The sequence below is a fragment of the Clinocottus analis genome, unplaced genomic scaffold, assembly GCF_023055335.1.
Source record: "Clinocottus analis isolate CAN_PGR_092001 unplaced genomic scaffold, fCliAna1.0.p SCAF_2, whole genome shotgun sequence".
NCBI classification, from domain to species: domain Eukaryota; kingdom Metazoa; phylum Chordata; class Actinopteri; order Perciformes; family Cottidae; genus Clinocottus; species Clinocottus analis.
Genome location: NW_027175931.1, coordinates 10377524 through 10402716, shown reverse-complemented (window position 1 = coordinate 10402716; position 25193 = coordinate 10377524). Strand labels below are relative to the sequence as shown.

Below are 25193 nucleotides of genomic sequence, written 5' to 3'. Positions count from 1 at the left end.
AGACCTGACTGTTTGGGCTCTTTCACACTCTCTGACTGTTGGTGTACTATAGTTACCTGAAGAGGGAATATTTGTCACAAGGAGATTCTTGCCACAGTATTAGCTTGGTGGTTTATTTAATTAAACCATCAAATCCTCAACATAGGAAATAGCTATGTATTGTTTCTGTCTGTGTCCAGAGACATTTCTTTGACTACCCCCTATTTATTTATTTGCAAGTGATCCAGTTATGCAGTATGTTGAGTTTGGTAGTGACAATAGGTTTTTATAAATGTAGAAGTAAACAGGGAAACAGTTGATAGATTTAAAATTGTAATTAAATTCCTCATTAAAAACTTTGTGAACTTGATATTTTTTACCCTTGACAAACTGTATTGTCACATTGATTATATAATGTCATATTAATTCATGTATTTTTTTAAAAGTAAAAGCTATTTTGTCATTTGTGAATTTTCACATCCAATTAAATATAATCGAGTAAAGTTGTTTATGATAATAAGGAGGTTTGTCTCTGCGTAAGCACCTTACATTGAACTTGCTGTGACCTAAAACATATTTGCCTGAATTTTTCTGCTATTTTATGTGAACTCACACACTGGAGATGCTTTTTATTGCTGGCTGCTTTTTCAACTAACAAAAAAAAAAAAACAACCAAAAACAGTTATTGCAGGTTTGAATTTCTTATTGAATATGTTGAATATTATTTTATATGAATTGTATTTTAAGCAAACCATATTGTATAGTTTACACTACACTGTGGTACAAGTTCAGCATATAATTAGACATGAGAACTATTTACCCTGATGTCTAATACAGATGTTTTGAAATCAAGATTATTGGTATTAGCTATATCCTTTTATTTGTTAATCATCAATAGTGGTTGTTTGAATAAAACCCCACAATTAAAATGATTTGTAAATATTGATTAAAACAGCCTGGTATTAGCAGTTTTGATGATATAGTATACAATGCTTAGAGCTAGTGTTATGAAGTTAAATTGATCATAATTCCCTTTATTATATCTATTTGTGTTGCCGTAAAAACATATCCTTTAAACAACTTTGTTCATGGTTCTCATCATGACGCTTTATTATTTCCTTTCGTTCAAAAGTAATCTGTCCTAATGAATTATGAATGTGACCAGAATGCACAGCTGCTGTAAATCATATTTATGATTTTAGTTGAGTCAACTGTGACCTCGTTCGCTGTATACATCCCTCGAAAAACCTCGCTGTACTTTTTTGTTTATCATTCATTTTATTTATGTATGATTGACACAAAAAGGAAATAAATATACTTTTTTTAAAAACTATTTATCAAATCATTTCTAAATACAAGTCTAATAATACATCCACTTGTCCTCTCCTAGTTAGGTGAGCCGACAGGAGTCGTAAAACATGTACAGAAGCAATCTTTTATCACTGCTCTGTTTCAGCTGATTCTAATTATTTGTAAGCTTCACTGTTTTGAACACCTGTTATCTGCTCAACATGATTTTTACTTTCTCGCTTCAGTTGAATCTTTTGTGAAAAAACAAACAAACAATGGATATCAAGACTTCGGAAAAATATTTATTGCAGTGATGGAATTCCGCTTTCAAAACCTTTTCATTTTATACTTAAAACATTCATCATAATTAAAGTATACACAGTGTTCAGTACTACAGAGAACGTACTGGATATCAAAATTGGTATGTTATTGGTTTTCCGACACTTCAAAGTGGCTATTTATTTAAAAAATACTCCTTAAAGGCTAGTAGTAGTACTACGTGGAAACTTACAACAAATGACACATTCACATTGACAAAGTACACATTTCTGTTGGTCATTCAAATGAACGATGACAGGATGAATCATTCAGATGTGTGCTACAAGAACTTTAAGAAACGTCTGGAGTAAAAATGTAATGAGCTTCCTATACAAACTATATAAATGTACATCTGAATGGATTCATTATTATTAAACTTTTTTCGGGTAACTTCATTTCTCTTTATGTCTCATGGTGTGTCTCTGACTCACTGTCGCCTTTCTCTCTTCATTTTATTTGCTATTAAAACACACACAATGTAACGTCTTGCTGATGATCAAGTGGAACCCACATATACAAACTGAAATCAACAGTATGTACAGACACTTAGCTGCCCACACACTCGCTCACACACATTGACGCAAAATGATCATAAAACTGGCAGAATTCGGTGTTCCTGCAAAGAGGCCAAGGGAGAAATCTATTGGTCTGACAGCTGAATACCTGAATGAGAAATTATGCCGTGAACAGGAGGGAGACAAGAGCGTTTAACACCAGTGAAATGTCCATTAGTTCATCTGTTTCTGGTCCTGAACTGGTACATGTCATGTAAAATGTCTAGACTAGGGAGGAGGGGAAGGTGGAGGGTGGTCTTCCTATGGCCCCCCACTGTAGGAATAGTCTGCCTTGTTGTGCATCACCAGCTTGTTGTCCACAAAGTAGAAGCTGTCAGACTGCGTCTCGTAAGGGTGCAGGATCATCTCGCGCACTGAGAAAGACAAAAGAAACACCCCGCACGCAGATTTTACATCATTAAATCCTGTTAGATCTGAGAAAACGTCTCTGTGTGGGTGTGTTTGTCCCTTTTGGTCATGCAGGTGTGTGTTGGAGCTTTGTGTGCGACACTCACTGATTTCCTCAGACAGCGCGGGGAACTCGTAGATGTGCTCACATGTGTTCTTGCTGCTGGGCATGCAGAAGCCAAACTCGAAATCAAAGCTCTTGAGCAGCTGATTGCGGAAGTAGTGTCTCTCAATCATGCGGAAGTTGTTGATGGGCGTGTCTCCCACTGTGAACTCAACTCTGCAGAAACACAGGGAGGAAATGTTTTCATCAACCTGGAAGCAAATGAGAAACTTTGGGGACTGCTCAAAGCTCAGGTAAAGGTTAATTCCAGTTTATATAAACTACGTTATAGATAGTAATTATGTAGTTTTGGTGCTAATGCTTATAATTACATTAATAATGATAGAAATGAATTGCTAACATATAGGAACATCATTACAACTAAGTCAATCAGTTCATCAATTAAACTGTGTTATTGGCGATTTCACAGATTTCTACACCCAACTTTAAATTACATGTTTTGTGCTTTTCTTCTTTGTTGGTCTGATAAAAAAAAAAGCACGCCCCTTGGATCTCAGTCTGTAAAAATATTGGATTCAAATGGGAGACAAAATATATCTGTGGCATTATGAATAGAAACACAAGTTGAGTGTTTTTACACAATTGCCAAATTACAGGCAAGAATAAAGATAACTATGAAAATAAAGCCCACATTTTAAACATAATTGTCTTTTAAAATGTTCTTCTAGAACTACAATGAACACATTACCTTTTCTGAGCCACTGGTCTAAATGAAACACAACACCTCTTCTTTTACATGACGCACAAAGCACGTAGTATCAAACATACATTGAGCCTTTTTTCATGAGACCTCATGGATTATCCAAATACATTAGATATTGTATTGGATTTACATCTGCAGTCAGTCACAGAGTACAAAGTAGGAGTCTGATGATGAACACAACTCAGAAGCTCTGACAGCTATTTGGTGGCTGACTCAGCAGGTGGGCTCGGCTGCTCTGTATGTTCACACTTATCATCGTCAGCCTGTCGCCCCACACTGACGCCTACACACCTCCCACATCCGGTATGGGTTTTCTGTCTGTGCAGCAGGGTTGATCACACATTATTGTATCATTCAGCTGTTGCGGAAACGTGTCTCTTGCTCTCTCACTGAATGTAAACTTACGTGGCTCCGACCTGCCGCAACTGCAGGAAGGCTGGGGTGAACTGGTATCGGACAAAACGGCCGGCGTTTGGGTCACATTGTTTTCTGCCTTCTGCAAAACGATAGACATTTAAAAGAAAAGAAGAGAGGTGGTTGAAATTATCCAGTGTGATTATCCTCTTCATGGTCACAGAGACAAGAAACATATCATGCAATAAAATTTAACAAGTAAACTAATCTTTTAACTAAAGGACACATGTGAGATAAAAAAAAAAGGACCATCACAAAACATGGACGTCAAAAATGGCAACAGGAAGCCAAATGTACCAGAGAGAACATAGAGGCTCCCAAAAGGACGCTTTTATTGCGATTTATTCCACATGGAGGGATTCAGATGTTTGTGGCTCTGTTTTGTAATAAGTTATTTTGTTTTTTTATGGTTGTAGCTGACCTGTTGGAGGTTTGGTAATCTCAAACAGGACCGTCCCTGTTTCCATGTCACGGATCTTGAACCTGGTGAAGTCGATCATGTGGACATTTTCTTCTGGAGAACAAAGATAATCTGAAAAAGAGAGAAAAGACCATTGAGACTGTATTCCCAACCGATACTACAAACATCTACAGCAGGTGTGTCAAACATCTGGCCAGCGGGCCGAATCCAGCGCGCCAGGGTGTCCAGTCCAACAGAAGATTTTTTTTTTAGACTAAAATTAGCAGAACTGGGATTCAAACCTCTAATCCTCTGCTTACAAGACAGACATACAAACCACTGATCCACAGTCGCAATTGATGTGAGCGCTGATATTATTGTGTTGGAAGTCGTTAAACATGGGTCACGTCATGAAAGTGGCGTCACAAACGTGTCACAAAGGGAGGGAAACTACAGAAGAGCGCCCTGGGCAGATAAACAGAGGGCTGATGTCTGAATTTTTGGTCTTTATGTTTCTAGGTAATTGTTGAAAGACCTTAAAATAGAGTTTATCATCTAAAAACCTTCACCAATAATTTAAACATAGAGAAACATTGTCGTTAATTATGTGTTATTATGCTGTGATTTTTCTGGTCCGGCCCACTTGAGATCAAAATAGGCAGCATGTGGCCCCTTCACTAAAACGAGTTTGACATCCCTGGTTTAAGCGGAGCATAGTGTATGTGAATCTGAATACAAAACAATTGTACTTAATACTGCTTCACTTCACCCCTAAAATGAAGCACCTACCCTCTGTCACATATTACATTTTTAGCTCTATCTCTGTAAATATATTCCCAGAAGTATTTCTGGCTTTCACCAGTTTCTAGGCAAACGAAAACCACAAGGACATGCATACTTATTTCTGAAACGTATTATGTAATCAAAAAGGTAAAGACTTTTGACAGCTGTTAAAAGCCCTTGGACATGAAAGTCCCCTCATTGTGCTCTTAACAACCATATGGAATTTTTCAAAGAGACCTAGCAAGCAAATTATTGGTTAAGAGGGAGCAATTTAACTAATTCACCATTGACAAACCGGAACTTGCGACTCTTGGAGAGAATCACATTTACGTCTTTGTCATGTACTTCATTCAAAACAACCAAAACAAATTTGAACGGTAGGATGAGCCCACAGAGGGAGGTCTTTAAAGTGTGACTGCAAAAACTGAAATATAATGAAGGGCAATCAAAGTGTATTTTATGGGCTAACCAAAGTATTAACATAATGTTGAAAGACCTTAAAATAGAGTTTATCATCTAAAAACCTTCACCAATGATTTAAACACAGAGAAACATTGTCGTTAATTATGTGTTATTATGCTGTGATGTTTCTGATCCGGCCCACTTGAGCTCAAAATGGGCAGCGTGTGGCCCCTTCACTAAAAAGAGTTTCACACCGCGGATCTACAGTATTTCTTCTCTTTTCATGATGTCATGTGAAAGAAGCAAACATTTTATGTCAGGCAGCAAGCTGTCAGTTATTGAGAAATGGTCACCTCTGCAGTTTTTTGTCAAGATACAGTAATAGCTGTTACGAGCAAGTCTGAACTGATTTCCATTATTAGCCTGCCAGAGTACTCGGAGAACTACTGACCTTTTTTTGGATGCTCATCCTGGATTTTACACATCTGAACTGTGCCAAGGCATAAAGCAAACAATACGTACAGCCCTGGAGCCAATTTCATTTTGAGTTTTTAGTGTTTGACTAAGGTCATTGCTATTGCGTGTGCCACTTGTTTTATGTCTCTAATGTAGTATCTGAAATCGGTTTAAAGGTTCAATGTACAGTATCAAATAGAGTACATAAAAAAGAAATACATAAAAAAGAAATAACCACACACCTCCTTTTATGTTATATTGTTGACTAAAGAGGCAGCTGTTCTTTTTGCATTCACAGCCATTGATACCCTTTCCTTGAACAGGTTTTTGTTTGAGTTGAACAGCAAGACTCCCAAGTTCACTGAACACAAGCCCATTGGAAGAAAGAAACCCAAGTACCTAAGCAGGGTGACTGATTTGGTGATGATTGCACTGTGTGTGTGTGTGTGTGTGTGTGTGTGTGTGTGTGTGTGTGTGTGTGTGTGTGTGCAGTAAGACACCCCCCTACCAACGCGACAGGATTAGACCTAAGAGGCTTATTGTGTTTTACAGTCACATGGACCGGCTGGTTGGTTGGGGAGTGTCTCTCTCTCTCTCTCTCTCTCTCTCTCTCTCTCTCTCTCTCTCTCTCTCTCTCTCACACACACACACACACACACACACACACACACACACACACACACACACACACACACACACACACACACACACACAAACACTTATTATCTCATCAGGGTTATGGTAAGAACAGTTAATATTAGAGGCCTATATGTTGCATAAAGGTTGAAGGGTCTTTCTTACTGATAACTTCATGCAACGCATTTGAAAAGACTGTAAAGTGGCAACAATGGCAGCCAAAATGAATAAGATACACATCGACATGAAGGCATCGGTGTTACTGCGCATACACAAACTCACACTGCTGCATCCTCTACTGTTTTGAGAGGGTTAGAGAGCAGATGGGCTAAACAAGCTTTAGCCACCTGCTTGAAGATATTTATAGTCAAGTACAGTACATCATGCCTGACACCTTGTCTAAAAATCTATTTAGAGCTTATTGTTTAAAGGAACAGTGTTTAACATTTAAGGGGATTAATTGGCAGCGATATTCATAACCATGTCTTAATGAATATATATTTACCTGAAACTAAGAATTGTTAGCTTTCCCTTAGCTTAGAAAGTTTATATTTACATAATATATATTTACCATCTTGCACCGCCATGTTTATAGAACTACCAAGAACAGACACTGGCTCTAGTAAGGGCCTCTCTTGTTTTACACTATTGATAGCGAGGAATGCTTTCTGAAACCTGGTATTAAACAAACCAAGTACCAACGTACCGGAGTATTGTTAAGCTCTGACGTTGCTGGTGTTTCTTTTTTACTTTTGAATGTCTTTAGCTGATTTATTATCACGCTGCACATCCATTTCTCTGTCGAGCAGAGCTTCTGAAACCATACACTCATAGACACAAACACACACACAAAGCAAAGTGAACCAGGTGAAGTGAAGGATACATAGAGATACTGTATGTGCATTAAAGCATTTGGGAGTAAAAAGCACATTTTTTCAATACATCTGTTCAACAAGGACAGACTGTGTCAACAAAAGTGAAACCTAATTTAATCGGTCACCATGCGTAGACGAAGACAAAGCATCAGACAAAACAGCCAGAGGCACAGAAGACAGGAGGAATGACTAATACTGACAGATGCGTGTGTTCTACATTTGTTATGAACTTACCTCAGAAGTGTTATTTATTTTATTAACATTTTGTTAAATGTTAAATCTGTTTCCAGTGAGATATTAATTACTTAATAATTAATAAATGTTATCGAGAACCTTACTGTTGCTTCATTATAAACAGTATTTATGTATATTTCATACTATTCTTTAAAACATTTTTTATTCTATGTATAAAAGCAGAGTATTGACAGGAGTAGCTCCGAGTTGCAGTAAAATTCTAAACATAACTAACCCTGCTAGGCCACCGTAGTTCTCAACACAGTTTTAAAAGGAGGGGTGAGCAGATGGTTTTAGTTATTTTTCAGTCTGCAACACACCACTAGATGCCACTAAATAGAAATAAGAAATATATTTTACAACTATGTGAGGCACAGAGCTGAAAACTGGCCTTTGGAAAGAACATTTTCTGCAAAAAACTCTTGATGCAAAAAATGAGTGAAGAAGAATATGCCACCTTTTATATTTTTCATATCAAACAATGTTCACTTATTCGAAATTTGGGAATAACTTTTACATGCAAAAAATGATATTTAGATTAACTGAACATCCCCAGTCATATCAAGAACTAATCAGCAATAACTATAGACTGCTAGTTTGCAATATCGTTGATGGGAAATTATGTTTCTCTTAAGCATTTTATATATGCTTGCATATATTCAATAAGTGTGTGTCTGTGCGTGTATGTGTGTGTGTGTGTGTGTGTGTGTGTGTGTGTGTGTGTGTGCGTGCGTGCGTTGGTGCATGTGTAGTTTATATAAACTTCAAGCTGTTGCATCTCTCTGCTGTTGACATACTGTATGTGAGTGGAGTGTTTCCATGATGAACACTATAAGACATGGTCAAGATGTCTGCATGTTAAGTTGCTCTGGCTTAAAAACGCAAAGTCTCTCTATGTGGCCTTCCAAACTTCAGTAAGAGGGTTAGAGAGCTGCTGTTTAATGCAGTGCCTTCTGGTGCCACTCGTTCATTTGATGTGAGACACTGATCTGTGCAGAAACCAAATACCACCAACTACAACTTGTCATGTGGTCTTTTTGAAATCAATCTCTACAATGTAATCTGATAAATAAAGGGTGAATTAACAGGATTTCTAATGTATTAATAGCAGCTGTAGGATAAGATCAGAACTGTCCCTTTCTGATCCTAAAGGCTGCAGCACAATTATTTTATATTAACATATCAAAAGATATGTCTGAAAAAAAGGTTTCCAAAGGGTAAAATATGTGTCATCCGCATAATTGATGATTTCTTACAAAAATATAACTTTTTGGGGACGCATCTTGAGTCACAGAGGGACTCTCTTTGTGGGCAGGTTACCAATAGATGCATTTTGTGAATCACAGATGGCTTCTTTCCAGACTTGCTGAAGAAGACAGATGGAGCGTTTCATCTGAGAGCTCAGCTGGTGAAGTCACTTTCACCGAGTAATCACACATAACCAGATCGTATCAAACCCCGTTATCATTGACTACACCTCTTTGATTTCCTCAGTTTAAAGAGCAGCTTGACTGATGACGACCGACTACTACTTTTTGAGAGGTTTATGGGAGTATTATACACAATACAGATCTTACAGATCTTTAGAGATGCAGGTCTTGATTAGAACTTCCTATTCCATGTGACTGCATCAGACAGAGTGACATCTTACTCGCCAGAAAAGTAAACAGGTACATGTCCCAAAATGTTAAACGATTCCTTTTAGGATTCACTTTTTGTGAATCCTAACTATTTGTGGTGTTGTAAAAAGTGAAAACATTCTGCAGTTGTTATTCTTTTAGAGTGTTGGAAGTATTTTTTTTTGCTGTAAATATACAACTACACAAAGACAAAAAACATACGCAAAGTTCAATCAAACTATTACAGTTACTAAAAAAACTTAACATTTGTGCATTTTTTTCTCCCTATTGTATGAATCACCTTTACTTGTAAACCATGATCTGCATGTTCATATTTCAGTTATTCTTTATCCTTTCCTTATGATTTTTCACCGCCATACACACACAGAAACACACACACACACACACACACACACACACACACACACACACACACACACACACACACACACACACACACACACACACACACATAAAGTGCTCCACTTCACTTCCTTCAACACCGTCACCTAGCAACGCTCCTTCTGATAGTGTGCCAGCTCTATTAGCCCGTCTTTTTCCTTCTCCTCATCCACCTGGCTGCTCCGCAACAACAAGGTGCAGCAGCGAATCAAAGAAGAGTATCTTAGGTAAGGCATCAACGGTATGCAAATGTGTCACGTCTGATGAAGGTATATACCTGAAGCCACCGTCTATCAACTGGAGGCCTCCTTTTGCCATATTTCACAAGCTTGGAGCACACAGGGAGCCAGTACAGATCCACGCGTGTCAACAGTGTCTTCAATGACACTATAACATGATAGATTACAGTACGCTTTCTTGTTCCTGTGGGGAAATATTTAATTAACTCTCAGCAAAGGTGATCTGCCAGGACTTTCTACAATTATCTTATTGTGATTTCCATGTACTTAAATTAATGTTTTTAGCCTTGCAGTGTTGTTTCTAACGGTCAATGTCATCTATGCTGATAGGTATTAGTCATAGAGCTAAAAACCGACAGCAAATTCTTGTTTAACATAATAATTTTCATTCTCTTGACATAGCCAATATAGTCTTGAAAACATCTCTCTGGCTGCATTCTCTCTAAAGGAAGTAAAATTAGCACCAAGTCTTGAGTCAAGCTGTGTTCCTGTGTTTAGATACAAAGAGCCTGTCTGACACCAAAGTGGCACTCATGAAGAGCAAGCAAGCTGCCATTTATAGCTCCTTAATCCCCAAGATTAGCCCGGAGTTACAGACTCTCGGCACAGGGATTGACTTCACATGCCTTATTCTTTCAATTTGACCCTGTGGTCTTCGATCAATGCAAAGACTGCATGATGAATTTATCCCAGAACATGAGGAAGAACAATGCAGGCATGTTTTCTTGTCTTTGCGTTGAAATAATCCATAGCCAAAGGCAGCATGTGACATTAGCAGTACACATTGATGTCCACATCATGATGTAGGGTGCACCTGTGCATGGCAGGCTGTTACATGTCTCTACTTTAATAGCACCTATAGGCGAACTGGCAAACGCTGAGGTTCGTGGAGAGGTTGCTTTCAGAGCGGCTGAATCAGATAAGAGAGTTAGATGAGTAGATCTAGACAACTCTAATTTCTACAGTGATCTGAATCTACAGCCTGGAAACAGTTAGCTTAGTTTAGCATAAAGCCTGCAAACAGGGTGAAACAGCTAGCCGTCTGAAGATAACAAAATCGGCCTTATTGCACTTCTAAAGCCCACAAATGATTAAACAAACAAGGCATACAATGTTAATTAGTGAGCTTGAGTAGTGCTGGTAGGCAGATTTGGTTAGCTTTGCTAGCTGTTTTCAGTCTTTTTGGTGAGGCTAACTGTAGTCGATAGTGTCATATTTAGCACTTAGACATGAGCGATAAGATCTTCTTATCTAACTCTTGGCAAGAAAGCGAAACCGCATGTTTCCCTTTTATAATACATATCTTTTGATACGGTTATGCACAAGTTTTAAAAAGTAAAATCTTAATTATCAAACCTGATCTTTGATTACTAGTAGGTACTATAGGTTTTACTAATATAGTATAATACATATGCTGTATTTTCTGTAACTAAACAACATCTACTTTGTGTTTATATTGCATACCCAGTGTATGTAAATCGTCATGTAATATTTGTTTTCAGACATGTTAGTACTCCGTTCGATTATCAGAACGGCTTATCCTTTCCAGGGTTGCGGGGTCGCTGGAGCCGATCCCAGCTGACATTGGGCGAAGGTGAACCCTGGACAGGTCGCCAGTTTTATCACAGAGCGACAGACATTCGCACCTATGGGCAACTTAGAGTCTCCAATTAACCTAAGCTGCATGACTTTGGACTGCGGGAGAAAGCCAGAGAACCAGGAGGGAACCCACACTGCCACGGGTAGAACGTGCAAACTCCACTCAGAAGAAACGCCCAGGATCAGGGATCGAACCCTGGCCCCTCTTGCTGTGAGGTCTTGCTGTGAGCCACTACACCACTGGACAGAAATCTTTTTCAGTGGGTGGATCTAGCCAAAGAAATGTCCTTTCTTCAGGCAGTCCATGTGACATCACATAATTACAGTGTGTGATCTAACCTCTCTTTCCACAAGCACGCCTGCACGCACGCACGCACGCACGCACGCACGCACGCACACAAACACACACACACACACACACACACACACACACACACACACACACACACACACACACACACACACACACACACACACACACACAGCACTTATATTTATTTAGGGGCAAGGCTGTGAGATGGACTTGGAGGGACACCAATGATTTGTCGTCCTCCCTTTATGGGCAGGATCTAAAAAAGAGAAAAAGCCTTGTGACCAGAGAAACTTAAGATATAAAAGGGTTTTATTGAATTAGAGCCCAGAATAACCACGACTACCATGTCTAGATCCTGCTTCTTCCACATACTAAACATTACAAAACTGAGATTTGTATACGGCTGAATTAGAGATGATCATACATGCTTTTATCTCTTCACATATTGATTACAGCAACACACTTTTCTCCGCACTCAGGAAATCTGCGATGAACAGGTTGCAGGTAATCCAAAATGCTGCTGCCAGATTGCTGACGAGGACAAATAGATGGTCTCATATCACTCCCATTCTCAGGTCAGACTCCATCATATGGTGGAGGTCCAACCAGTTAAACCTACTGTCCGTCCCACACACTCACCTTGAGACCTGTGGTGACCGAGCTTTTGAGGTAGTAGCACTAAATCTATGGAACGCTCTGCCTTGCACACTATGGTTTTCTGATTATGGTCTTTTAGAAACTTACTAAAAACATACCTGCTCACACTGGCATTTGGTTCAACACATGCTCTATGACCTGCTTTTTATCTCGTTTTATTGATTTATTTTCTCTATTCGTTTTATTGTGTTTTTTACTGCTCCATATTTTAATGTGTATTTTACTGTGTCTCTTAACTGTTGAAATGTTTTTGGCTCTTGTTATTGCCATTCTGGTTGTAACATGTTTTTTCCTGACTCCTGTACAGCACTTTGTGACCTTTGTCTGTGAAATGTGCATCATAAATACACTTACTTACTTACTTTATAGTCCTCATAATATGAACAATTTCTGTCATATGTAACTCTGTTTTGCTGTTCATTCTGCTAACATATATTGCTTCTGTCCATCTGGGGAGAGGGATCCTCCTCTGTTGCTCTCCTGAAGGTTTTTTCCCTTTTTTCCATTTCTTAGGGGGAGTTTTTCACTGATCCGATGTGAGGTGCCGGACAGCGATGTCGTGTGTGAACAGATTGTCAGGTAAATTTGGGATTTGGGATTTGGGGCTATACAAAATGAACTGAATTAAATTAAATCAAATTGAACAACAATAAATGCATTTATGCTGTTTAACCAACCTGTGAAGCAAATCAATACAAATCATTCAATCAACGATGCATATTCAGTAAAAGACAGTAGAGTCGATTATTGTAATATTTGTGAATTAAATGTTTTTTCAAAACATGAATGTGTGATTCAAGCTATAACTGTACATGTGAAGCAAGACAGCATTTCAGCTGCTGTGTCTCTCTCTCTTTTGTGCATCTAATGTGAATCTAGTGCTGAGATAAATATCTTAATTGATATCTACTTATTTAATCCGTAAATGCCATTCAGGAGAACAAAGGTTCCTGGTTAAAATATACAGGGTATATGCATGTATTGATTAAGACATACAGTCAGTGTTGTAGTACTTGAGATAGGTCTTGGCCTCGAGAATGACCACTTTTTTAAGATCTCAAACTTGTATGGAACCAGTTAAAATGGGTCACAAGCCATTGCTTTATTTTGTGGGGCCTTGAGAAAAAAGGTTGGGTCTTAAAGCTAAATAAATGTTTTTAATGATGTTAAGCTTGGATCATAATTATGTACTTATGTAAATCCCGCTGTAATTATAATGTGCACGCCACTCAAAATCCACTTGTGCTATGTAAGAGGCATATCGTCCATGATCATGAGAACATTGAGCTGTGAAGAAATGTATGATGGCTTTACCTCAAAGAGGATCTTCTTTGCATGCCGGCCTGAGATAATGAGATTTAGTAGCAAAACCTGAAGAAGTAGAGGTAGCTTAATATATATGGATGGTGTTGACTGCATATATTTCTGTTTTTGTCAATTTAAGTCCAAAATGCACACAGCTGGCAGTGTGCGACTTTAAGACAGAGCTTCTGCCAGAAATATCAGCACCAGACAATAATCCCTATTACTAATCACTATAGTTATTGGTATTGATCAATAACCCTATAAAAGGACAATCTTACATAATGTACCTTGAATTTGATAAATGGTTGGATATTGAGTTAATTTGACCCTGAGTGTGTCAACAACTGCCTGGTTCAAAGAGAAAGAGGAAGCACCAATAAAAAACAGTTCATGAGATTGTGTTGATTACTGATGTGGATGCAACAAGCCGTCTCTCTTCATGTCAAATCACCATGAAAGAGTAACCTTGTGACAGCTGTGCATGGGAGATTAAGAGCCGGCTGCACCAATCAATTTTAATTAAAGCTGTATCCATTGTGTTGGCAGACATCACAGAGTGGAAATCCCACCCAACGTAGATAAAGCACTGCTCTGTGTTGCAGACTTATTAAGGGCAAATAATTGATCACCCATTAGTGTATAAGGAACCAGGCTGTGCTGAGTAGATCATTTGGATGGGGAAAAAGTACACATCAGTGTTGATTCAGGATCAAGTGATTTAGAGCTTATTCATCCCTTCCATTCGAAACTGTAATGAGATCTAAGAGATTTTGTTCACAGTTATGTAACTTTTTTAAACTAAAAATCAAACAAGCATGTCTACTTCACGCAGGAAGTGGTAGGATTCAAACTTCTCTCCCAAGTTCTTTCCATGTGTACCAGTGCAACACCGTGATTGCCAAAGTGTTCACCACTATCTGTGAACAGAAGACCTTTCATCCAACCTCTGCGTGTCCAGTCAGAACAGGTATGAACATGTTTGTCATCACAGCTCCATCTACCTATATACATCTTGTCTTCTCTACCCCAACATCTGCACATAACAGACAGTGTCACACATTTTCAAACGTGTCAAATGGACATTGAATTAGTTTCAGCCTCCAATTAAATGAATTTATAATTTCATTGAAGGGAGACAACATGAAAGTCCTTGTTCTGTGCTAAAATGTATATCAAAATGTGTGTCAAGGTTTAGACATTTTCTTGTAGTGTTTCCTGTTTTATGTTGATAAGTTCCTTCCTCATGTGTCAATATTTGGTTTTCCTCCATGTCTTTGTGTGTTTTGATTGTCTGCCCCACTCTGATTAGTCTCCTCTGTTCCTTAGACCATCCTGTCCTTCTGTATTTAGTCTCTGTGTTTTCTCAGAAAGTAGATTTTCCCTGTTTGGGTTCTTCGCTTGCTAACTGCAGCTTTGGCAGCATGATAGCCAAGTTGTACAATCCTGTCTGAGTAGCCTATAAACCATTGTACAGTCTTGATACACTTTTAAACTAGTTAATCTGTTATACAAACTGGACTTCCTGAATCTTATTTAATTGTGTCACCTGTACTTCACCAACAAGGCCTTAACAACATTTTGACCCCTGGGTATTGCTTTATTTAATGTATGTTGATTATAATAAAGGATAATTAATTATTTTACCTTTCCCCTGCCTTTAACAACTGCCTTTTCACATCACGAGTGTTTCTCTACTGCCTGGATTATATTTATTCTCCTCTCCGCCTGTGTGTCAATGAGGCGCTCTGCCTCGCTTATCAGCACTGAACCAGCATGACAGACTGGAGCTGGGTTTCCCCAAAATGGTGGCATTTACCTCCCAAAAGCACAACTGTAAAAGTAATTTACACTGCAGGGTGACGCATTTTCTGCCTCCCTCTTTTCATGCCATGGATTTTGTTCTCTTGCAACAGAAAATAAAAGCCTGAATTGTGCCGCACAATATGCTTTTCTCTGTGGTATGGTTTGTCGTTTGAGATTGGGCCTAGGAGAGACATTTTTGTGCCCTTGTCAGGAAACATGGAAGCAGATTCAAATTAATTTGTAAACCCAAACATCCTCCAGCTATGGTTCAAATTAAGATGAATATAATTGTTGATGGGTTACAGCAACCATCCTCGATCATCAAGTATCTAATTTGAGAAAATACTCCACATATAATATCTTTCTTTTGAAATGTTCAACTGACTCAACTGACAAAACAACTGCACGTCTAATGAGACATCCACAATGTAAACAAACTCACTATGCTCCGGCTGCAGGGTCAAACCTGTTTCGGGATTAGTTATCGCTGCATTCCAGCCCTCCTGACATAATCCAGAATACGTGGATGCCGGTCGAGAGCAGAGATTAGTGCTTTATGTATAATGGACAGATTCAGGTATAATTGCACTAACAGAGCTCTTGTATTGCATTTGTGCGTATGGGATACCGAATGAAAACAGAATTGATGGTCTGAGAGCAAAAAGTTGGTGTTTAGATTTGAGGGGTTCAGTTTTCACTCGTGACTTCATCATCAACCACTGCTATGAATATGAATGAATGAAAGTGAATGCAAATATACCCTTTAGGAAACAAGAATACATAATTACTTCTTTGTCTAAGGTTGTCAGTTCATTAAAAGACAAATTAATCAAATTGTGAGTGGAAATCCAATTTAAAACATGTTACTGATAGCAAAAATAAAATTGCAGATATTCACACATTTTTCGGGATCAATTTGGATTTTTCTTCATGCTATGTTTTTGGAATTGTAGTTTAGGTAGAAAACAAAAAAGGAAAAGAAAATCATTACACCCCCCAAAAGGCAAGGCCCACAATACCAACCCCCATTCACAGTTTCTAAATTGTTTGCTCACATTCACTGATGAAGTTAATGGAATAATGTTGAAAGCTCCAAAAAAAAGGCTAAAATTTACACCTGGAATCAAGTTATTAATTTGTATTTATTTGACAAACTAACTTTTCGGTAAAGAATTATTTTTAATCTGATTATTAAACTTATGAAGTAACCTCTATCAAAAGGCAAGGTATTTATAGCAATTACTTTATCTCTAAAAATAAGAAAAATAACAAATATTAAAAAAAATATTACACTTGTGAAAAAGAATTTTAAAGTATGTAAAACTCCTCTGATTTTACTTGCAACCAGGCGTTTAACAGTTTACCCTGTCCTGTTTCTATGCCATAAACATTTTCCAAAGGCTGATAGTATTCTTCTCTTGTATTTGCTCAGCCTGACTACCGTCTGTGACTATAATCATTGGATCACATCTCTGGCCACCTGTTACCTCTGAGCCACAGCTGTCTTGAGGTGAGGATAAAGTACGAGCAGATTTATTTTCCAGCAGGATTTGAGAAGTACAACAGGAAGTATTCAATAACCTTCTCTCTCTTGCAATATACCAAACACTCCGACACCGAGAGAGGCACACACTTACAATCACACCTGCTAGTATTATTAGCAACAGGGAAACTCCACCTGCTTGCCCCATAATGTCTAATCAAAAGAGTAATCAAATCAAATAGAAGCCTGACTGTAACAAGGCAATCCACCTGTAACTGCTCTTTGAATGTGATACACACCGGTTGACTTAAGGCTACAGAGACTCTCCATGTCGCTGTCCATGGTATCTGTGACTCGGTCCTCCAGACAGTCAATAACAACCGTGAACGAAGGCAGGGAACATGTAACATTATTAAGGCAATGAACAAGGAAGCAAAATCAGGTGGGTTTCACTAATCTCTTCTAACTGTGGGCTAGAACTAGAGAGTTAACTACTCTCCCCGTCGTGCACATTACAGTAGAAGGTTACTTACTCTTGGTGATCTTCTGCAACCCGAGCACATCGTCGGGCGTTATTACGGTATTTCTGCGCAGTTCTTCTTCAGTTGTAACCGGGATCCCCATGTCTGATGAGTTGCAGCCCTGCTGCACTTTCATGTCCAAAAGAAGAGGACTGGCTGTTCGGCTCGCGACCTAGCAGGAGCTGAGGCTTTCTGGTGCTCTCGGCGTCGTCGCCGCAGGAGCCGATTTACTTGCGTCGCAGCCTTTAGTTGCGCGCCGGCTAATACACCGCACAGCAAACAGGCTCGGTGCTGCTACAAGAATAACTCATTCCCCGTGCCTCCTCCCCTTCTCGATCCGGTAAAAGATAAAAATCAGCCCCTTAGCTCCCTCCCCTCCCGTGCCCAAGGCTCATCGGTTCTCTCACAAGCTATTTAATCCAAATCCTGCGGCTTTAAACCGACCAGTGGTGCGTGGCTGACAGTCTGCGCGCCTCGTCATCTGCTGATACACCAGTGCGTGCATGGCTGGGCTTTAGGAGCGGCAACTGATTACTCAATATGAGCTCCCACATCCGGCGAGGAAGATGTTCACAGGGGTCAGAAATAACATCTTGAAATGACATTTGGTTGTTTAGGTGAGCTGTTGCCATTGTGTAAGTTACAGGTTATAGTGTGCATGTTGGTCTCCAAGAACCTAAAGGTGAAGTGAAATATCTTTTTGTGGTTTGGCTTTTTATAGCTTACAATGTCGTTATGCTCACATTGTCATGTTTCTGGCTTCCTAGTGGATGCACGTCTGCTCTGATGAAGGACATATCTGGTGATTTAGCTCCAGCCAGTCTATAACTTAGTTTGGTGCCAGTGAGTAGTGTACAATGGATTTATCAGAGATTTATTGATGCAAACAGCTGTTGATGAGAAAGTCAACATGGTTGTGTGCCAGAAGTTGTGGGCCAGAAGACCAAAACATTTCGCTAAACGACTACATGCACTTCTCAGGGCTAGAGACTCAGTTGGCCAATAATTCTCTTCACATATATTCCTTTTACTCATTGTTAATACAATTAATTAGTGACCCTTTAAATAACATTTGCGAATATGACCTTTATGACCCTGAAGAAAAATACAATACACAAAAGCAGCTTTATAATATTTTTATTTCATTTTTCTTCATTGGAAAGTTGCTTTCCAGATGCCAGCATCCCTGAGAAAGTGTATAATGCAAATCTTCCGAACAGCCCCATCAATGAGATGAAACAGGCCAGCCAAAAGATAATCACATTTGCAAAACGCAACCCTGCACAGACACTTTTCTCTTGTTATTCACAGACTGGCCAGTGCCTTCATCCTTTCAGTGAAGTGAGCCTGTTGCTTTGATATGAGCAGATAGTGCCTCCCTCTGCTTGGCGAGCTTACTGCAGGGCATGTGCAGAGCTGAGAGCTGTCCATGGTAGTACTTCGTAAGGAAGGTTATGATTGTTTATCCCTTTACTCTCTAAAATCTGTGGACCCAGGAGTGGGATAGCGCTTTGGTGAACCAGCTTATTGGCATCATGTCAGCTAGAAACACGTAGGCGAGTAAATAAAAATAAAATAAAAGGGTTATAATAGCATTGAAACAAACTAATAAACAAAAACTATCAAATAATCCCCTCTAATCCCCCTTTCATAATCTTTCTACGAGGTCTGTAGACAGAGAGTATTGCTTCAGTTTTTACCGGTGTTACAGTTATGCTGGAAGTCTGTGACAATCAGAGTTTCTTATGAGAATCATTCACGGTGCCACATACTCCCAAACCTACCAGTAAAAGCATAACAATATTCAAAAGCCATTAGCTTATGTGGCTAGGTGGTGGTTGAAGAATCTTCAAGGGATGGTTAGCAGCGTGGCAAGCCTGACCCCTTTGCTATTCCCTCCTTTTAGCCCACAGTCTGCTGGACTCCTCTCTATGCGGTCATCTCGAAGCAGCCTCTGCGGTGTGTCTGCATGTCCCTCACCCTGCGCATGGACTGGATCTGGGGGTGGTGGGCTCCCCACTCGTTCCAGTGCTTGTAAGGTCCCATTTCATACACATACTGGTAGCCGCGATAGCCAGGGTACTGGTAGCCCACCCAGCTGTGAGGGGAAGTAGAGAGAAACAAAAGTGAACCACAAAGATCTACTTGTATTGTAGCTTCTCTAGCTGCATGCCCTTTTAGTTATTTTTTAGTTCTGATGAACAAAAATGACTTACGTTCCACCGGTGACCTGAATGCTGGCAACGCGGTCCTGGAAGCCATAAGACCACAGGCTTGGGATATCCTCATCGCACACCTCCATCTTACGACCCTCGAAGTTGGGACACTCATACAGGCAAATCTTGTGGTCCTGGGGATCCTGTAAGAGACCCAATTCACTTTTAACTGCTTTTTTAAAAATATAAATAAATGTATGTAGAGGCATGAGGTGCAGCTTCTGGTTTGGATAATAATTCTGTTTTAAAAGCCAGGACTACACCTCTGGGGAAAACATTGAACACCTGTAGCTGTCCATGTTTTTTTTTAATCAGAACATCGTCAAATAGAAATATAGTAGCAAGAGAAATGTCAGCTTATACAAGCTTTATTCCCAAAATACTGGCAGTGGAATGTGCCTATAAATAAACATATAAGAGCATCCATAAAAAGCACTTTCCCTCGTCCCAATAGAAGATGTAGTGAAATTACAGCTAGACAACTCACCATTTTGACGGGCCTGACTGACATGAAGCGGTCACACCTGTAACTGTTGGACCAGGTGTCCCAGCGGGGATACTCTCCCTTCTCCAGCATGAACATCTCACCAGTCATGTTCTGCTGCTCATAACCCACCCAGCTTGAGAAATAGATAGAAAGACAGATCCATGTTTAATTTAGGAAGAATGTAGTCAGTGTTGTAACACAAATTTTGATGGCAGATGTGGTAACTTACGGTCCACACTCTACTCTGATGGAACCGATTCTATCGAAACCCTTCTCGCACAGGTTTCTGCACTCTGCAGAAAGATCCATCCTACGGCCTTGGAAGTTCTCATATTCATAGAGGTATATCTGAAAGGTAAAACAAGCTGTTTGCATTTATCTCTGCAGAAAAAAAACAACATTTTCCATAAATAATTTTTGTTTTTATGATTAGTTCATTAAAAATAAAATAGTGTAAGTACCTTGTTACTGCGCAGCCCAATGGCAGAGTGGCTGCCAATACTACCTTGAGCACCTGAGTGAGACATGATCTGATCTAGAGACAGAAGCACAAAGTCAGTCAGACATTTTTACATATCTTTGAGGGGCTTTGCAGACTTTACTGTTTCTTTACTAATGAAATCCAGCATTTACACCAATAGTTGTGTGTGAGCACAAGGGATCCTCTTGTTGAAAAGAGTCAGGTTCCTTAAGATTCATTCATTCATTGTTTGCCTTTTGGCTTTAAGGGAACATTTTCTTGTTCATACAGTAGCTCTTCTGTCAATCATCATATTAAAGGGACATATGAAATAAGTGATTTCTAGATAGCTGGGTACCTTTATATTGTGATGGTTTTTACTGTAAATATAGGCTGTAAAGCATTATGAGGACTTTAAAGGGTTAACTAACACTGCCCTCTGTGGTTGAAAGCTTCCACTGGTTTTCCACCCTGACCGTTATAACAAGCCCGATGGGCGCTGGTTGAGTGTAACTACACTCAACAATGATGTCATGGTACACTGACCACTGCAGCAAGGAGATAAGTTAAACTGCTGGAAGTCAACAAAAACTAAATTTTCAAGGGGTGTATTTTGCTTTTTGAAGTTAAAACATATTTTGGAAACCATCCATCATACTCCTTCTCTTGCACTTCGTTCTTTTATAATGTTCTGAAATATAAACCTTGAAGCTTTTTAGTCAATTTAAATTTTAAAATGAAAGAAGAATACAGTTAGCAGATTTATACTATAATGTACAAGCATTTGTAAACTATGCTGTTCCTTCTTTTACTGTTTCCAGTAAAAGTGAGGAAATTACTGAACTCTTTTTAATATTTTGCTTGCTAAAGTCCATAACAACCTAATATCAACTGATTCGTCACTGAAAGTGCTGCTCTCTATATTACCCAGCTCATTCCCTGAGTTTTTTTTTGTTGTACTTTTCATTAGAGCAAGAACACTTAGTAACCAGCCACAAAGAACTGATTTCTCCAAACTTACCAGGAAATATTTTGTAAAGATAAAGAATTTAGCACAGCCCCTCATGTTTCTTTTACATCTTACCTCAGGATAAGCAGCTGAACATAAGAGCAGCACTAAAATGTAAAATCATTCTCTGCTGAATTTTATGTCAATATTCCATCTGCTCAGTCCAAAGTTACAGTTTAAGAGAAGAGCCAATACTTGCTTGGTTATTTCAGTCCAAAGTGTGAGCAGACAAGGAAAGCCACAGTATCTCCCTTAATATCCAATAATATTGGCTGTTAAAAAGTTAGAAGACCTGAAGTGGAAACTTACAGTTACAATTGCAGGTTGAATCGGACCGACCTTGAGAGAAAGTGATGGACGCAGGCGTTGCTCGTGGGTATATATATATATATACATTCACATTCATGCCATGTCTAAAGAGGCCGGATTCTGACTTCTCATTGGCTGTGTGCTCTTTGGAGCACGATGCAGGGTCAAAGGTCATGCTGCTTATCTAAGGGCAAGTCGTGCTGACGCAGCTGACTGTTTTGTTGTCCTGCACCATTGTGGCTGGACAATTGTGGCACCGGGAACAGTCACTGCCATCAGCAGAAAGTTTGCTTTTCCACACACACACACACACACACACACACACACACACACACACACACACACACACACACACACACACACACACACAGTTAGTTACTTTTCTATACATTGCTCACATATTTTGTGCCTCACTTACTTTTATTAATTATTTCTCTATTTTCTTTGATTATTTTTCCCTTTTGTCATTTTCTCCAGTTTTTCTCTGATTTGTTTTGTCTTTTTCCATCTCTCTTTCTCTTGATCCTGGTACAGCCGGGCCAAGCCTTTGAGCCCTGTGTGTAATGTGCTGACTGCAGGAGCAACATCCACGTCTCTATTGTTTTCACTTTTGCCTATTATAGTGCTGTACAGACAGGCAGTCTCTATACATCTCATATAAGGCCACCTACACATTCATGTAATATGCATACATACATTTGTGGATGTACACTAAGAGAATATCACCATGTTTTCAACTTGTGGAAATATAAACAAATAACCGTGTGGCAAAAATACCACAGATATATCAATGTATTTTTTTTTACTCTATAAGCAAAACAAAAGATTTGCATTTTGTCTATGTTTGAATTAGTGACTGTACAGTGATTACTTGCTCAACAGTCTCTCACACCTATGACACTATGCTCTATTAAATGCTCGCATAACTGCCAGCAGACAGATCCTATTAGAACATTTAGATTTCCACCCAATATCATTTTAATGACCTTGATGTAGCTGTTACAATGATGAAAGGGCTTTGGGCAAATATTTGCAATATAAAGGGAATTATTAGCGCAAAGAACACACAGGAAATGTCATCTTTAAAAAAAAAATGTAAAAAATTACAAACACAATAGGAAAACATTTGCATGGATAGTCACATACAGTCAACATGGGAAAAAACACTTCAGAACATTCTGAATCATTTCTGATTCTTGTCGACACATTTGCATTACCTGCAGGCCTGAGGGCATTTAACCCTTTTCACTAAGACTGGGATTTAGGTGTGTTTCTGTCTCTTGGAGTGATACTTTTATCTTCACTTTTGCAAGTCATACTCTACCAACATAGTCTTCAGAAGGGTATTGCAAACCTACAGCATACACAAGGTAACCTGGTATGAAATGTTAACACCACACATCTCATCATCTTCTGGGTGTGGCTCAGTTTGCTTAGACAGTGACAATGGAAAATTTAAAAAAAAAAGCCTTTCCAGATGTGTGACTAAGCAGCTATGATGCTATTGATCGCACCACATGCTGTTCATTGAGCTGAGAAAATTACCTGCTTATTTTTAAATGTATATCCAACAAGTCATGCAAAGGTACTAAAACATAGATACTGAATGTTTTTACATTTTAAAAGAATGTTATATCATAGTTGCAACTTCAAACAAATTGACTGTCTCACACAATGATTTAATTGTTATCGAGTACTTATGGTATATTGTATAGAGCTATGTAATATGTAACAATGATAATGTTTTATTGGAGTTTTTCTTAAAGCTACCATGAGTTTAGAGTAAGATGGTTCAGTGAACTGCTTTGAAAATTCTGACCTGTGGGGAAGCTTGTGTGAGGAATTTCAATTTGGTATAAAATTGCAATGAAAAAGTATTTTTCCAGCATATTTAGGCTTAAGTGGCTGTTTTTATGATTAGTTATTTTTGGCATAAAGTAGAAAACAACATTAAATAAAATAAAGTAACATTTAAAGTTGTAAACTGATTTCAAGGTCAGTTGTCTCTGTCTAAATGGATGTGTAGGATGTGTAGTATGTGTGAGTTCCTTTGTGTGCTCTGAATGTATTTCTGACTGCATGAACAGGCCTTTATGTGCTTGTTTCTGCCCATGACTCTGTGTGCATGACTGAGCAGGTGTGTATATAGGAGTGAGTCAAAAGGTGAAAGGGCCAGAGACATAGGGTCAGTTGACGTGGACATGGCGTCCAGATCGGAGACAGAGCACACCTCAGTGTGGAAGGAACGGAGTATGTACATTATTGAAACACAAATCTTGCTTATTTATCAGACAATTATGTCTTTTAGGACAGATATTTTAAATACAAGTATACCAACAAGTTAGGATGTTCTATTTGTGGTCTTTAATATCAGTTTGCTTCACATTTGAACGCCAAATGTGTTTTTCATTTTGCATCAGTCACTGGCAAGACTGAACCAAGCTGTGCCAGGACTTGGTCCGGCCTGTTTATTATGGACTATTTAGAACTTGTGCTTATCGGCACTGGGCACGGTGCCCTCCATCCAGTCCGTATGCAGCGAACTAAAGCCCGGCAGCTCAGTACTGAACAATGACTGGAACAGCAATGTGCTGACTACTGCCCCGACCCACAGGCCCAGTTGCTTTTCAGCACCAGCATGTATAAATAGGTCCGTTTACTCCGGGGTCAGGACATCGTTTTTTGTGGAGCCCCCTGTGAGCACTGCACTGCTATTTTTTGGGGCCTGTCAGGTAAGCCCTCCATCTCAATTCATTCATCCTATATAGACCATTGCAGACCATTGTCACCGTATCTTTCTGTGTCTTTTGTCTTTGTTGTTTGTGCTGAGCCACATAAAATGTATAGACTGAGGTCAGACATGTACATGCAAACACATACTGACCATACATCAGGAGAACAAACGGCATTGTGCCTACGACAACAGCTGCATCATCAAGTGTGACTTTATAGTCAGATCAAGAAAGGTGCCATACACAAACAAATGACCTCGGTAGTCCATATGTTCTTTCACCGAGGTCAAGATTACTCCTACCGTTTGAAACATGCAAACACAAAGAATATGAATATACCTCCTACATAGGCTATTGATAACAACTTAGCTAAAAAACACATATTGTGAAGTAGTATACAAGTTGTGTTTAAACTGTGTCATCCTAAACAATTCTCCCCTCTCTCCACACTGAAGGTGAATCA

At 39.1% G+C, this 25193-nt stretch overlaps 2 protein-coding genes across 2 annotated transcripts; both read right to left on the bottom strand.

Moving 5' to 3' along the window:
- Positions 1 to 1589: 1589 nt before the first annotated feature.
- On the bottom strand, positions 1590 to 17927 carry unc119a1 (unc-119 lipid binding chaperone a1). Its single transcript, XM_068584485.1, has 5 exons — positions 17530 to 17927; positions 4212 to 4322; positions 3782 to 3872; positions 2657 to 2829; positions 1590 to 2515 (listed from the first exon to the last, which is right to left on the bottom strand). Exons 1-5 carry the CDS (start codon positions 17651 to 17653, stop codon positions 2403 to 2405), a joined length of 612 nt encoding a protein of 203 aa, XP_068440586.1. The 5' UTR covers positions 17654 to 17927; the 3' UTR covers positions 1590 to 2402.
- Positions 17928 to 19446: 1519 nt separating this feature from the next.
- On the bottom strand, positions 19447 to 20747 carry crybb1l3 (crystallin, beta B1, like 3). Its single transcript, XM_068584486.1, has 5 exons — positions 20682 to 20747; positions 20450 to 20568; positions 20221 to 20353; positions 19734 to 19876; positions 19447 to 19615 (listed from the first exon to the last, which is right to left on the bottom strand). The coding sequence occupies exons 1-5, from the start codon at positions 20745 to 20747 to the stop codon at positions 19447 to 19449; spliced, it is 630 nt and encodes a 209-aa protein (XP_068440587.1).
- Positions 20748 to 25193: the final 4446 nt, after the last annotated feature.